Source organism: Bombina bombina, chromosome 6 (genome assembly GCF_027579735.1).
Source record: "Bombina bombina isolate aBomBom1 chromosome 6, aBomBom1.pri, whole genome shotgun sequence".
NCBI classification, from domain to species: Eukaryota; Metazoa; Chordata; class Amphibia; order Anura; family Bombinatoridae; genus Bombina; species Bombina bombina.
The window spans coordinates 267,234,875-267,251,801 of record NC_069504.1 but is presented as its reverse complement, the minus strand read 5'-3'; the positions used below and the strand labels follow the sequence as shown (position 1 = coordinate 267,251,801).

The following is a 16,927-nucleotide window of genomic DNA, read 5'->3' as shown; positions in this document are numbered from 1 at the left end:
CAGCTAGCTATCACATAAGTGGTGTCTCCCCTTTTCTCTACGATCTGGTAGGGGCCCTGCCAGGACGCCTGCAATTTGTCTGTCTTCACCGGCTTAAGTACTAACACCTTTTGTCCTATGGTAAAGATTCTCTTTCGGGCCCCCCGATCGTACCATACTTTCTGTCTTCTCTGGGCCGACTGGAGATTAGCCCGCACGGATTTGGCTAATTGCTCCATTCGGTCCCTGAGTTCCAGCACGTATGGCACAATGGGGACACCGTCAGTCTCCATCTCTCCCTCCCAGTGCTCCCGGATCAGGTTTAGGGGTCCCCGTACCTTTCTTCCGTAGAGCAACTCGAAGGGAGAGAACCCTGTCGTTTCCTGGGGCACCTCCCGATAAGCAAAAAGGAGGTGCGGCAGGAAGCGTTCCCAGTCTCGGTATTCCTGAGTGAACGTCTTGAGCATTTGCTTGAGGGTCCCATTGAACCTCTCACACAGCCCGTTCGTCTGGGGGTGGTATGGGGAGCTCAGGAGGGACTTAATTTTGCAAACCTGCCAGAGTTGTTGGGTCAATTCAGCCGTAAATTGGGTGCCTCGGTCGGATAGGATTTCTTTTGGAAATCCTACCCGGGAGAACACCTGTACTAGTGCATTCGCTACCGTATCCGCTTGTATGTTGGATAGGGCGACAGCCTCTGGGTACCTGGTAGCGTAGTCCACTACGGTAAGAATGTAGCGCTTACCGGAGGGACTAGGGGTAGCCAGTGGTCCCACTAGGTCAATAGCAACCCGGCTGAAGGGTTCCTCTACAATGGGCATATTTACTAGATGGGCTTTAGGGTGATCGCCTCGCCTTCCTACTCGTTGACACACATCGCAGGTGTTACAGTAAGTTCTAACGTCAGCGTGTACCCCTGGCCAAAAGAACGTGTGAGTAATGCGGTGTAGGGTACGGGTTACAGCTAGGTGGCCTGCTAAGGGGATGTCATGGCCTATCTTGAGGATTTCTTGACGGTATTTGTGGGGCACTACCAGCTGTCGCCTACGCTGTCCCCTTTTCTCTGTCCAGCGGTATAGTTTCCCTTTTTCCCATAAGAATGTTTCATTATCTGCCCCGCCCCCTCCGGTCTCTGCTCGTTCCCGGTACTTTTGTAAGGTCGGGTCAGTCTTAGACTCTGTCTCGAAAGCATCTGGGGTGTCCCAGGGTATGGGGCCTAACATGTCAGGCAATGTCGGGGTAGGTCTTACCTGTGTCTCCCGCACTGGTGAGAGTTCTCGCTCCGTCCGGGCTTGGGCCCGTGTAGTCACTGGGTCCGCCTCGTTGTTGCATACTGGAGCATAGGCAGAAGTCATGGGGCCCAAATCATTGCCCAGTAGTACTTTGGCAGGTAAATTATCCATTATGCCCACGTTCACAGCCCCCTTTCCCGCTCCCCAATCAAGATGCACTTTAGCTGTTGGAATTTTGTACACATCCCCCCCCCGCCACTCTAACGGCCACAGTCTGTCCAGATCGCTTGTGCTCCAGCACCAAATGACTCTGTACCAGCGTGATAGTAGCCCCTGTGTCTCTCAATCCCTCGGTAGATCGCCCCTCGAGCCATACCTTCTGCCGATGGTGCTGGCGGTTATCTGAGGCAGCATATACAGGGTCCGCCTCGTGAAGCGGCCCCAAATATTCCTCCATAGGGGCCTCTTGGTTAACACAGAGGGTCCGGGCTGGACGATATTCCCCAGAGGGGTAATTGTAATTCCTGGGTGTCTGGTGCGTATTAAGGGGGCAGCTAGCCATGAAATGCCCTGGTTGCTTGCATCGGTGGCAAGTCGGTCTGGGACGCTCAGAGCTGTTATTGGGTGGTCCTGAGTGTCGGGCCGGCCCTGCGGGCACCGGGGCTCGGAATTCAGCACGAGGGGGTGCACGGTAAACCTCTCTGGGTTCGTGAAGACGGGAGTCATAATGTTCATCGGCCAATTTGGCTGCTTCTTCTAAGGTAGAAGGTCGCCTGTCTCGCAGCCATTCCTTCCCTTGCTGTTCCATGCCATTATAAAAATGTTCTAAGAGAAACAATTGTAAAATTTCCTCACCAGTCACCGCTTTACTTCCGCTCATCCAGTGATTTGCCGCTCTCCGCATTCGGTGCGCCCATTCCATATGGGTATCGTTAGGCTTCTTTTTCGTGCCCCGAAACTGTCGGCGATACGCGTCCGGAGTTACTGCGTACCGTCGCAACAGTGTCTCCTTAACTAGCTCATACTGTGTCACTTCCTCAGAACCCAGAGTACGAAAGGCTTCCAGGGCTCGCCCGGATAGTTTCCCAGACAATATCGTGGGCCACTCCCTGTTGGGAATCTGGTGCAGGGCACATTGCCTTTCGAAGTCCGCCAAATATTCATCAATCCCTGTCTCGCTCTCTAGGAAGGGTCGAAATGCCGCATAGGGTATCTTGGGCCTCCCAGCATTTTCGACAGGGATGATTACCTGCGGGGCTTCAGCATTGCGGTGTGCGTTCGCTAGGTTAAGTTCGTGGGCTCGAGTCTCTCGTATATCCTTGTCCGCTTCCGCCATCAACTGCTGTACCAATTCCATGGAGGGGTTCGGCCCGTACACGGAGAGCCTCTCCCGAACAATCCTGGTTTTTTCGTCACTAATCGTGGTCGGTGTTTCCGCCATTGTGAAGCTCTGATCCAGTTCGGTCAATTCTGCGATCAGCTCTCTCCTCGGCCGGTTGCTGGCGTACCCCCCTCTGCTTTCAAGTAAATCCTTTAGGGTTGTACGCTTCAATTTTTTGTAAGCGCTCTCCATCCGTTCTGTACCTCTCCTAGGAAATCCAGGAAAAATCCCACCGCTGCCGCCAAATGTTACGGTTACCCTTAGTCTCGCTGAGAGATGGACCGCTTAGTAGCCTGGATTCCTATTGCTGAAGAGGGGAGAAACTGCTTTCCATAGTATTCTATATGAGTCTCGCAAATGTAGAATAATCCCCCTTAGCTGTAGTACAGCTAGGATACCCTTCTGCCCACAAAAACGAGTCAACGCTGCGATTGAGGGACAACCAAGAACTGAGGACTGGGATGCCCAGCCTGCTTTTTATTTAGGTTACATGCACACAGGGCACTCCCAGGGGGGGAAGCATAAAATCCCCCATCACACATTTAGACAAAGCCCTTGGACAGGCCACCGCAGATAACAAGTACACACAAGAAAACAATTGAGTCCTTCTTATCACCTAGCAGTGAATGCTTATCACAAACTTAATTACAGTACACAATATGCTAGGAAACCTGCCTCAGAAAATAGTTTTCTCAAAACTGAACAGAGTTAACCCTTTATGAAATAATACTTGTTACAGTTTTCTTGGAGCCCTTCTTAGGCGCTGGCTTGGCTGGTTCAGGCATTGCTGCTGGGAAATAAGTTTCTTCACAACAAAATAACTAATGCTTCTGTAACAGCTGGTTTGTGAGACTTACGGCACGTTAGCATCTGACGGCGACCTATATGGGATGGCTCGAGTTGCGAGCTGAAACTGCGGGCGACGCCGGTTCCCTCGCTTGCGCCGCAAACTGCGATCGATATCGGATCGCGCCCCTGGTGGGAAATATGGGGGCATTAATTAATTCTGGAAAATTGAATCAATCCTAAAAGTCCAGATAACACTGACTCCAGAAATAGTACTTCTACATGATAATACCAAAATCCCATGTAAAATTAAAAACAAAACTTTTCCTCATCCTTAATGCAGCAAAACAATTGATACCAATGAAATGGAAAACACCAAAAACTGAAAGAATGGAAATCCGAGGTTGAGACCAATATTACCTTGAAGAGATTTTACTATTGGAAGCTGGGGAAGCTACACTTTTATAGGGACATGGTATTATACTGGGAAACATACACACAAACAATTGTGACGTGACTCTTTATTCAGGTTACCTCTCGCTGCCTTGGATGTTCCAGTTCTCATTCTTTAGATGGTGTTCTCAGTACGATGACTTGGGTATAAATATTGTTTATGATTATTTTTAATTTAGTTTAGGTTTAACTAAGTTTTTTTTTAGTTTTATTTTTTTTGTTTTGAGGTTACAGTTAATGTGATACTAATATGCAAAGCTGTAAGAACTCATAGCCTAATTGAGACAATACTATTCTGTCAGAGAAAAAGGGTCTTATCAACTAGTCCCATTACTGATACAAAGACTCTTCTCCAATGAGATCTGAATCCATAAGTATGTAATAAGGATATGACACAAGAGTATAAAATCACTTTTTGTATCTGTATTGTCTCTGTGTGCTATGGAAAATTTAATAAAGATTGATAAATATAAAAATAAAAAAAATTGAACATCAACTATCATCCAATAATACAGTACACGCTTATCATACGAATATAGCAGAAGGTGGTCTGTAGAAGACTGGAAAATAACCAACATGCAGCAATAGATAAATAAATAGATGGCTGCTTGACAGTTCTAAAAACTTTTAGGAAAGAAATGCCTAGATTACGAGTCTTGCGTTAGCCTTAAAAAGCAGCGTTGAGGGGTCCCAACGCTGCTTTATAACGCCTGCTGGTATTACGAGTCTGGCAGGTACAGGTGTACCGCTCACTTTTTTAGCATACCGCAAATCCCCTTACGTCAATTGCGTATCCTATCTTTTCTATGGGATTTTCATAACGCCAGTATTACGATTGCTTGAAAAAGTGAGCGTTACACCCTATCCTGTCAAGACTCCTAACGCATTTAAAAGTCAGTAGTTAAGAGTTTTATGGGCTAATGCCGTAACATAAAACTCTTAACTAAAGTGCTAAAAAGTACACTAACACCCATACACTATCTATTAACCCCAAAACCGAGCCCCTCCCCCACATCGCAAACACTTAACTAAAGTTTTTAACCCCTAATCTGCCGACCGGACATCGCCGCCACTTAAATAAATGTATTAACCCCTAAACCGCCGCACACCCGCCTCGCAAAGACTAGTTAAATATTATTAACCCCTAATCTGCCATCCCTAACATCGCCGACACCTACCTACATTTATTAACCCCTAATCTGCCGCCTCCAACTTCGCCGCCACTATACTAAATTTATTAACCCCTAAACCTAAGTCTAACCCTAAACCTAACACCCCCTAACTTATTAATATAATTATATAATTATAATATAATATATAATTATTAATATAATTTAAATAAAACGAAATACAATTACTACAATTAAATAAATTAATCCTATTTAAAACTAAATACTTACCTATAAAATAAACCCTAAGCTAGCTACAATATAACTAATAGTTACATTGTAGCTATCTCAGGGTTTAATTTTATGGTACAGGCAACTTTGTATTTATTTTTTCTAGGTACAATAGTTATTAAATAGTTATTAACTATTTAATAACTACCTAGTTAAAATAAGTACAAATTTACCTGTAAAATAAACAATAACCTAAGTTACAATTACACCTAACACTACACTATAATTAAATTAATTCCCTAAACTAACTACAATTAAATACAATTAAATTAAATAAACTAAATTTAAAACAGGGAAAAAACCCCTCTAAATTACAGAAAATAAAAAACAAAATACAAATTTTTAAACTAATTACACCTAATCTAATCCCCCTAATAAAATAAAAAAGCCCCCCCCCAAGAAATAAAATTCCCTACCCTATACTAAATTACAAATAGCCCTTAAAAGGGCCTATTGCGGGGCATTGCCCCAAAGTAATCAGCTCTTTTACCTTAAAAAAAAATAAATACAATACCCCCCCAACATTAAAACCCACCACCCACACACCGAACCCTACTCTAAAACCCACCCAAACCTCCCTTAATAAAACCTAACACTAACCCCTTGAAGATCACCCTACCTTTAGACGCCTTCACCCAGCCGGGCCGAAGTCCTCCAAGAAGCCGGGCACAAGTGATCCTCCAGACGGCCAGAAGTCTTCATCTGATCCGGGCAGAAGAGGTCCTCCAGAGGGGCTGAAGTCTTCATCCAGGCGACATCTTCTATCTTCATCCTTCCGGCGTGGAGTGGGTCCATCTTCAATCCAGCCGACGCGGAGCATCCTCTTCCAACGAAGTCCACCAGACGAATGAAGGTTCCTTTAAATGACGTCATCCAAGATGGCGTCCCTTGAATTTCGATTGGCTGATAGGATTGAGCTCGCATTCTATTGGCTGATTGGAACAGCCAATAGAATGCGAGCTCAACCCTATTGGCTGATTGGATCAGCCAATAGAATTGAGCTTCAATTCTATTGGCTGATTGCATCAGCCAATAGGATTTTTCCTACCTTAATTCCGATTGGCTGATAGAATCCTATCAGCCAATCGGAATTCAAGGGACGCCATCTTGGATGACGTAATTTAAAGGAACCTTCATTCGTCTGGTGGACTTTGTTGAAGATGGACCCGCTCCACTCCGGAAGGATGAAGATAGAAGATGCCGCCTGGATGAAGACTTCTGCCCCTCTGGAGGACCTCTTCTGCCCGGATCGGATGAAGACTTCTGGCCGTCTGGAGGATCACTTGTGCTCGGCTTCTTGGAGGACTTGTGCCCGGCTGGGTGAAGACGTCTCAAGGTAGGGTGATCTTCAAGGGGTTAGTGTTAGGTTTTATTAAGGGGGGATTGGTGGGTTTTAGAGTAGGGTTGGGTGTGTGGGTGGTGGGTTTTAATGTTGGTGGGGTATTGTATTTTGTTTTTACAGGTAAAAGAGCTGATTACTTTGGGGCAATGCCCCGCAAAAAGCCCTTTTAAGGGCTATTTGTAATTTAGTATAGGGTAGGGATTTTTATTATTTTGGGGGGCTATTTTATTAGGGGGATTATATTAGGTGTAATTAGTTTAAAAAAATTGTAAATATTTTATTATTTTCTGTAATTTAGTGTTTGTTGTTTTTCGTACTTTAATTTATTTAATTTTATTGTATTTAATTGTAGTTAGTTTAGGTAATTAATTTAATTGTAGTGTAGTGGTAGGTGTAATTGTAACTTAGGTTAGGATTTATTTTACAGGTAAAGTTGTATTTATTTTAGCTAGGTAGTTATTAAATAGTTAATAACTATTTAATAACTATTTACCTAGTTAAAATAAATACAAACTTGCCTGTAAAATAAAAATAAATCCTAAGCTATCTACAAATGTAACTATTAGTTATATTGTAGCTAGCTTAGGGTTTATTTTATAGGTATTTAGTTTTAAATAGGAATAATTTATTTAATAATAGGAATATTTATTTAAATGATATTTAAGTTAGGGTTTGTTAGGGTTAGACTTAGGTTTAGGGGTTAATAACTTTATTATAGTGGCGGCAACGTTGGGGGCGGCAGATTAGGGGTTAATAATTGTAGTTAGGTTGCGGCGACATTGGGGCGGCAGATTGGGGGTTAATAAATATAATGTAGGTGGCGGCGATGTTAGGGGCATCAGATTAGGGGTTCATAGGTATAATGTAGGTGGCGGCGGTGTCCGGAGCGGCAGATTAGGGGTTAATAATATAATGTAGGTGTCGGCGATGTCGGGGCGGCAGATTAGGGGTTAATAATATAATGTAGGTGTCGGCGATGTCGGGGCGGCAGATTAGGGGTTAATAAGTGTAAGATTAGGGGTGTTTAGAATCGGGTTCATGGTAGGGTGTTAGGTGTAGACATAAAATGTATTTCCCCATAGGAATCAATGGGGCTGCTTTTTTTTCAGCCGTCTCAGTCCCATTATTTCCTATGGGGAAATCGTGCACAAGCACGTTTAGCCAGCTCACCGCTACCGTAAGCAACGCTGGTATTGAGGTGAGATGTGGAGCTAAATTTTGCTCAACGCTCACTTTTCTGAGGCTAATGCCGGCTTGCAGAAAACTCGTAATACCAGCGCTGCCTTAAGTGAGCGGTGAGAAAAAAAGGAGCGTTAGCACCGCACAGCCTTACCGACAAAAACTCGTAATCTAGCCGTAAGTTTGTTGCAAACCCAAAAAACAAGCTTCACCTCTGCTCCCGGAATGAGGAACTTTACCCCCTCTGTTACCACTCAGCATACACTTGATGCACCAGCAGAGTGAGTGGAGAAAGAAGAGCCTGCGAAAAAACACAGCGTGGTGGGAAGTTTAGTTAACTCTCTCTATGCTGGGAGAAGTATACCAGCACTACGCACTACAAAATCCTCATTGCACGCCACAAGCAAAGCCCCCAGCACCTTCCTAGTGCTCCTGTTATGTCTGTCAGAGAGAAGTGTTAAGGATGCCAACCAATACATGTAAATTACTCAGAACTCTAAATTTAAAGGGGCCACAACGAAAAAGGAAATAAAGAAATAAAGTGTTGAGCAACCATGAAATACACAATTAAAATTGTGTCCTGTATTAAAATCACCTAGATTTGAATAACATTGTACTATGCCTTAAACACCATAATAAGTATACCATATAAAGAGCTCAGCCTGAGATGTTGCTACTATGGCTGCTGGCTCAGCTGTGATCCCATCTGGCTTTGATTGACATATGCGTATGTACCAACTGATAGTCTACAAGCTGTGTGAGACATGCAGGTACTTACCTGGTAAATTCACTGATCTTACCGTGATGTAGCATGAGGATACAGTAGAGAGCCCATCCAGAGGATATCCTGAGGGAGTGCAACTACATGGCCTGACAGGGGAGGCTTAATGGCCATTCTCAGCGACATCTGAGGCAGGCTTGTGACCACAACTCCCTCAGGAGATTTACATTGCACAGCCAGTATTCTAAAATGCCCCTCTCTGTCAAGTTTCACCTTATGAGGGGATTAACGGATCAGAGATCCCTTACTTTGAATAAATCCATAGCACCTACATCTTCACCTGCTCCTGTGAGAGGCAAAGAAAGACTGGGAGGTACCAGGAAGCAGGTGGGATATTAAAGCTCTTGGTGTAGGGTGTCTTTGTCTCCTCGTGGTGGCCAGGAAATAAATTAACCAACAGTAATGAATCGTGGACTCTCACCACTTTAAGAAATATATCAATCGAAATTAAATTAAAACCTGTTTCAAATGTAATAAACCTGCCTTATGAAGTAATTTGAGATAATCAGGAACAAAAAAATAATAGTAATAAGAGGAACCTCTATGCTTGTGATTTCTGGAAATAAAATGGTAGGAAAGTTTACACCAAGCTACAGAACATAAATTATTTGTATATTCAGGTCACATTAATTGTAAGCGAATAGGAGGTAAAATTCTTTGAGGGACCTCACAGTTCTGACGAGACTTGTTAGATCATCTCGCCAGAGAGAAGAGCTTTAGTTCATTGGGCCATTTACCTCTACAAGGTAAGGGGAACTCAAGTTACTTTAGCAGAAATTATATTTTACTCTGCCCACCTACAGTAAACCCAGCAAACAGACATTTTGATAAGTGGAAATTTCAATATAGCTAAATTCATCCTTCAAGCAAAATACAAATTAATCTCTAGAATCTTCAAGATTTTAAAGATCTTCAAGAAAAGACTCAGCTAAACCTGTTGCTTGTTTCTTCTGTAGATTGTAGAAGAACATACATTTAGTGCTGCCTCTTCCCTTTTCTTGTTGTGTTAGATAGTTTAATAATACCTGGACCCCATTTATCATAGGTTGGGCAGACCTCATTCACTAATGCAAATCACCCCCGCCGGACCTCACTGTGAGTGGACAGCCCACGCTATTTGCATTAAACATTACACAAGCAATGCTTATGCAAAGCAACCCCTGCTCGCTGGCGGGTAATCAGCCGCTATCAGGGGCTGTCAATCATCGAGATTGGATCGGATTGGGTTGAGCAGGTTAAGCAGCTATACTATACTATAGTGTCAGGCGAAACTGAAAGGCTGGGGCCCCTAAGTTGCTTTTACAGGTTAACTGGGGCCCCATGTGCTTTCTGACATTTTTTGCTAGAGCATTGAAGAATAAGGTGGACAGTGATCTTCTTTTACACTGGACACTATTTCTGATTAGTTCTCTTGCGGTCATTTATTTCTGCTTTGTTTTACTGGTTTAATGCTCAGGTTCTTTGATTTCAAATTCAACCGTTTATTTTCTAAAGTTAATGTTAAAGGGACATCCCAGCCCAAAATAAAATGCACTTGGGTGCATTTCAGTTTTGAATAGAAGTATTTTTGTAATATACATGTATTGGCAAAAATGCTTCTAATAAAAGCTATAGCTGTTTAAAACGTGTATTTAAGTATGCTCCATGCACCAGCATTTTAAACACAGCACTTGCTCAGAGAGCCTAAGTTGCTTTTATCATCTGGTATTGACTCAATTTGTTAATTGCTCACATGATACAAGCCCCACTGGCACTCTGAGCAGCTGCAGTATTTAAAATGCTGGTTCACTGAGAATATCTAGCTATGCTTCACATGCACGTGCAGAGAAAAATGCTCACACTAAAACAGTGATAACTTTTACTGGAGGCATTTTTGCCAATACCTGTTTATTGCAAATATGTTTCTATTCAAAGATTTAATTAATCTATGTGCATTAAAAGTTTGACTGGAATATCCCTTTAATGCTGTGTTTTCAGTGATGAAATAGAATACAAATATTTTCCTCTGTGTCTTTAAAGGGACAGCCTACACCAGAATTGTTATTGTTTAAAAAGATAGACAACGCCTTTACTACCCATTCCCCAGCTTTGCACAACTAACATTGTTATATTAATATACTTTATAACCTTTAAACCTCTAAATTTTTGCCTGTTTCTAAGCCACTACAGACAGCCTCTTATCACATGCTTTTTTATTAGCTTTTCACGACAAGGGAGTGCTAGTTCATGTGAGCCATATAGATAACATTGTGCTAACGCCTGTGGTTTGTGGCAGACACTGCACTAATTGGATAAAATGCAAGTCGATAGTTAACAAATAAAGTCATGTGATCAGGGGGCTGTCAGAAAAAGCTTAGATACAAGGTAATCACAGAGGTAAAAAGTATATTATTATTATCAGGTATTTGTAGAGCGCCAACAGATTCCGCAGCGCTGTAAACATAGTCGGTGTACAGGATAGCTTTTGTAGGGGTCAAGTGGGTAGAGGTTAGTGTTGTTTGTATGCATCCCTGAATAGTAGAGTTTTTAGGGAGTGCTTGAAGCTGTTAAAACTAGGGGAGAGTCTTATGGAGCGAGGCAGGGAATTCCACAAGATGAGGGCCAGTCTGGAGAAGTCGTGTAAACGGGAATGTGAGGAAGTAACAAGAGAGGAGGAGAGGACGAGATCCTGAGCTGATCGAAGGGGACGGGAGGGAGAGTATCTAGAGACAAGTTCTGAGATGTAGGGGGGAGCAGTGCAGTTGATAGCTTTATATGTCAGGGTGAGGATTTTATGTTTAATCCTAGAGGCAAGAGGAAGCCAGTGAAGGGATTGGCAGAGAGGTGCAGCAGATGAAGAGCGACGAGTAAGGAAGATGAGCCTGGCAGAGGCATTCATAATGGATTGTAAAGGAGCTATGTGGCAGCTAGGTAGACCAGAGAGGACCGAATTGCAGTAGTCGAGACGGGAAAGGATGAGAGAGTGGATTAAAATCTTGGTTGTATCTTGTGTAAGGAAATGTCTAATTTTAGCGATGTTTTTAAGATGGAAGCGGCAGGCTTTAGCCAAGGACTGAATGTGAGGAGTGAAGGAAAGATCTGAGTCAAGTGTGACCCCAAGACATCGGGCGTGCGGGGTAGGGGTAATGATGGAATTATCAACAGTTATAGAAATTTTGGGGGTGGAGACAATGGAAGAAGGGGGAAAAATAAGGAGTTCAGTTTTGGAGAGATTTAGCTTAAGGTAGTGAGAGGACATCCAAGATGAGATGTGCGAAAGACAGTTAGTGACACGGGTTAGTAAGGAAGGAGGTAGGTCTGGTGCAGAGAGGTAGATTTGGGTGTCATCAGCATACAAATGGTATTGAAACCCATGGGACTTTATTAAGGAACCTAGTGATGACGTGTAGATTGAAAAGAGAAGGGGACCAAGGACAGAGCCTTGAGGTACCCCAACAGAAAGTGGTAACGGGGCAGAGGATGCTCCGGAGAAGGCTACACTAAATGTATGGTTAGTCAGATAGGAAGAGAACCACGAGAGAGCTGTGTCACAGATGCCGAAGGATTGGAGGGTTTGGAGCAGAAGAGGGTGGTCAACAGTGTCAAAGGCTGCAGACAGGTCAAGGAGGATAAGCAGAGAGAAGTGGCCTTTGGATTTTGCTGTAAGTAGGTCATTGGTAACCTTGACAATTGCTGTCTCTGTAGAGTGATGGGAATGAAATCCAGATTGCAGTGGGTCAAGAAGAGAGTTTAGTGTAAGGAAATGGGATAGACGTGCGTAAACTAGCTTTTCGAGGAGCTTTGAGGCAAGAGGGAGTAGGGAAATAGGGCGGTAGTTGGAAGGGGAGGTTGGATCGAGGGAAGGTTTTTTGAGGATAGGTGTGACCAGTGCATGTTTTAGAGATGAGGGAAATATACCAGTGCTGAGGGAGAGGTTGAAAATGTGTGTGAGTATGGGGGTGAGGGTAGAAGAGGAGGGGAGTAGCTGTGAGGGTATGGGGTCGAGGGGACAGGTAGTGAGGTGGGAGGACAGTATAAGGGCAGAAACTTCATCATCATTAACAGGGGCAAAAGAGCTGCATTTTTGGATATTTGGGTTTTGGGTGATCGTGAGCTTTTGAGGGGGTGGAGGAAGTATGTTGAGAGCTGATTTCATTTCTGATGGAGTCAATTTTGTTGTTGAAGTGGCTGGCAAAATCTTGAGCTGAGATTTATATTAATATAAATATGTTGGTTATGCAAAACTGGGGAATGGGTAATAAAAGGCATTATTATCTTTTTTAAAAATAAAAATGTTGGAGTATACTGTCCCTTTAATAAAATAATTATTCTACTATCCCAAAAGTAGGATAGTCTAAATTATAGAACCTGATTCACAAGGTGTATTCAACCTATATTTGTCTGAAGTTGCACATTGTGCAGGAGTCCCTTTAAGGAACAGTAAACACACTGAGATTTTAATATAAAATGTTTAGTTATGCGTAGTAAAACAACATTGCAGTAGACTTATTTTTCCCTTTTCATGTACTTTAGCTCTGAAAATCATGTATTTTCTTAATTTCAGAACTGGAAATGCACACTGTTGACTTCTCAAGGCTAACACCGCTACATATCTTTCCCTAATTGCCTTTAGCAGATAACAACTGCAAATCAAAGCAGTTTACACTAACATAATGATCGTGGTTAGTGGAGATTTACTATTAAAAAAAGAATTGCAGCATACAAGATGTTAGCTTTTAAAAATGTTTAGACTTGAAAGATATGTTATTCTATAGCAAGGCAACAGAAGTATCTTGTAATTTAGTGTCCCTTTAAGTGCCAGTATTTTGCTAAGAACGATTTCTGGCAACCAAAGGGTTCTCCACATAGACACAGTCTAGCAGAAGTATTGGTTAAAGCAATGCTTTACAATGTCATCTGTCAGAGTTCCATACAAATGTAATTGATTTCCATTGAATAACCTCTTTTTTTTTTTTTTCTTTCTTGCAAATTCACAGTGATTAAGAGATTGTGGCCCGTTGTCCAAATCTAAAATCCCCTAAGCATCATGGATGTAACTGGAAACAAGAAACAGACAGTGGTTGACGTAACTATATCCTTTATTATAAAGAAATACTACAGAGGAACAAACCTGGATGTATACTGAAGCCTGTAATGGTACATGCCAAATGTACAGTTCTCTACATAAAAGTGCATCATCACAACATATAACAGTACAGTTTTTTCAAGAACTTTTTTAATTTTTATCAATTTCTCTTTTTTTTTTGTCTGACAATGGGGCTGAAAGCAATGGCAATGTAATACTCGGAGAGTAAAAGGTTGAAGTTCCTCTAAATGTTTAAAGGCACTTTCACATGTACATACTATGGATGTACATTGACACAAATATAGTTAACAGTCAACAAAAATAATGCTACTAGTACTGCAATTCAGAAATCCGACAGTAAATAGACAAATACTGACAAATGGCTGCGCGGGTTTTTTTCTGTACCCATACTAAGCAGCATGGGATGACTCCTAAAGGCCTCTATAGGGAATGTGTTGTATACATTTGCGTTGGGCTCCCATAGAACATATCCAAATACAGTACTCAAAATACCAATAACCATCAAACTACACATTTAACTTGAATGAATGTGCTAGCAGCGCACTTTATGCACAAATTCTAATAGATTATTGTACTACGCTAATTCTAATGATGCCGTCTATTACACTTATTTGAAAAATGTTTTTTTACTCAATTTAAAGAAAAGTATTCAACTTTATAAACCATATGAACAACAGTACCAGGTTAGTCCTGTGCTTTTATAACACCAGGTGATTCCAGTTTGTGTCTTTGAGCTATGTGTCTCCATCTCTTATCATGTGATTGTGATGTTCAAGTAAGCTTCTTTTCTACGAGCTACAGAGCTCAGCATCAGCTATGGGCTCCCGGCTGCAGTGAAGAGGTATAAATCTAACGGACACAAACCGCTGCTTTTTCATGCTAGCACCTTTGTAGTGTTAGTGTATTTTCTACATCTTCATTCTAAAAAGGATTACTACAGTAGTGCTGAAAAAATACAGGACTCAGTAGCATAAAAAGCCATCAGTTTGTTTTTTTAATGGCCTAATTTTACAACATAGGATGGCTGCCCACATCTCTGGATAATTCTCCCAAATGCAGCAGAATAATTGAAGTTGGAGCAGTCTATAGATAGAATCGTATTGCAAGTCCCAGCTGAATAGACAGCAGAATTTGCTATCTCTTTAGAATGCATAACTGGACCAGCATATTCTACTAAACTAAAAAGAAACCATATTTAAACACTTGAAAATAACTTGCGATGTACTAGGGAAGAAAAGCCATACAAATAACTGTGCTGCTATGTAAAATAACAAATGTATAAAAAATATACAACTCAATAACATGAATATAAAAAAGGTTTTACATGATAAAAGATGGAAACAGAATGTAGCAGTACCTGCATACGTTTTTAGGCAAAAAAAGAAAGAAAGAGACATTTTAGGCACATGCTACATAGCAATAAGATTTGAAGTCGTGGACACCCCTCTACATATGTGTCAACACATAACTAGAGAGGAGAATACCCAATGCAAAAAATAGCTTAGATTCTATTAATAATCTAATGACTAAATCTTACTAACTGAAAGAAAATGCTCAACAACATTATACTAAAAAAAATAGTTATACATGTAGAAAAACTGAATGGATTAAATATATTGTACAGCATTCTGCAAGGGATACCACATTTGTCATTCCCTTACTTGACTGAGATTAGCAATAACACTGTTAAAATTGCTTTACTTTTTTTGACTATACACTTTGCTGACCTAAATATCCAGGATTCATTCAAACTTTAAGCATTGTCAGCTTTGTGACAAGAGAACACATCAGAGTCAAATATATATTTGTACGGAAAAAAAAATGAGTTCCGTCTCTGTACAATGTACATGTGCACACGTCCCCCTTTTTTACATATCTGTCTCTATACATATAAATATATAGAGACACTTACACACATACCTATATATTCACAACACATGCAATGTATACTATATACATAAAATCTCCATTTGATTATCCTTGATGAAGCACACTCAACCACAATGAACATACAGAGATACAACAATTTTTAACAGTGGTTATCGTAAATCCAATCCCTCATTAAAAGCCTCTTAATTTTGATCTTAAGCTCTTCAAAGATACACTTGTATAGAAAGTGAATCCAGTTACGAAGAGGTTTAAACAGCAGAGTAAGGCCTCCAAGGAATGTTATTTAGACGTTTTATTACACAAAATGCTTCCAGGTTGTTGTTTGTTTTGTTAGGTTGTCCTGTAATTCATACAGACTTTAACTATAGATTTTGGACTCACTATGAGTTGTAAAATAAAACAAAATGGCATCTCTGATTTCAAATTACCCAGGGTTTATGCACAACTCATGGCAAATCTTTGATATATTTTAAAAGTGGGAAGCCATTTGTGATCTATGTTGCAATCTATACAAATTGTGCAGCATTGTATCTTCAAGTAACATCTATGTGTCTGTACAGTTGTAAACAACACATATAATAGTCTTTTTTTATTTTTTCTCTAAATGCCCTAGAAAAGTTTGAGTTATCACTCTACTTCCAGTACAAACATGGCATTTTCAGTTATAGACATGCATATGCATGATGCAGGAACTTTATGATTCCCTATCATACTATATTGTACTATTACATTGTGCAAGATTTATCTGCTTGGCCTTGTGACGGTTGAGATGGTCCTATTACAGGATTAGTTTTTGGAAGAACAATAGGTTTTGGCCTTAATGCAGGTGGTTTCAGCTGGACTCCCATTCTAGGTGCCACCATGGGCTTAAAGGTACTCATTGTGTCACTAGATGTACTAGTGCTGCGGCGGATTTGAGGCTCTGTGCTCTTCAACATCACATTATGTAGAGGGCTTAGTGACTCTATTGATGTTGCAGGGATGGGTGCGTTTTTCATTTGTTCTAGTGTGTCCAACACTACATCAGGAGCATGCTTTGCAGTACTTTGTCTTTCCAGCTCACGCAGTTCACTCAGAGCCGAGTTCATGGTCTCTTCAATATCCTGCTTAAAATAAAATAAAAAACAATAAAAACACTAGAGCATTATCCAAGACAATCTTTACATTTATAAACTGCTATGTTGAAGTGCTTTGAATGAAAAAACACCCCCCCCCCTTAAATATTAATTAAAATATATTCGTAAATACTGAGAAAGCAACAGGAATTGAAAAGTAATATTAGTAAACCTTATAAAATGTCATCACACATTTTGATTTGTGTATAAACATGCTACAATAATACATCCAATAATTGGAGAAATTATGAGGGGGCGTCTATTCTAATTCATCAAAAGAGGTTTTCAAATTCATTACTGTGT

General features: G+C 41.2%; 1 protein-coding gene across 6 annotated transcripts in view; it reads right to left on the bottom strand.

Moving 5' to 3' along the window:
- Nucleotides 1-13,593: 13,593 nt before the first annotated feature.
- Nucleotides 13,594-16,927, bottom strand: part of SRGAP1 (SLIT-ROBO Rho GTPase activating protein 1) — a 437,132-nt gene continuing 433,798 nt past the window's right edge. For 4 of the 6 annotated variants that reach the window (XM_053716831.1, XM_053716835.1, XM_053716833.1 and 1 more), the window contains one exon: nucleotides 13,594-16,615. In XM_053716831.1, coding sequence (XP_053572806.1) covers nucleotides 16,235-16,615 — 381 coding nt within the window. In that variant the 3' untranslated portion in view covers nucleotides 13,594-16,234. The remainder of the gene's footprint in view (nucleotides 16,616-16,927) is intronic. The other 2 variants (XM_053716834.1, XM_053716836.1) reach the window with 1 other exon arrangement.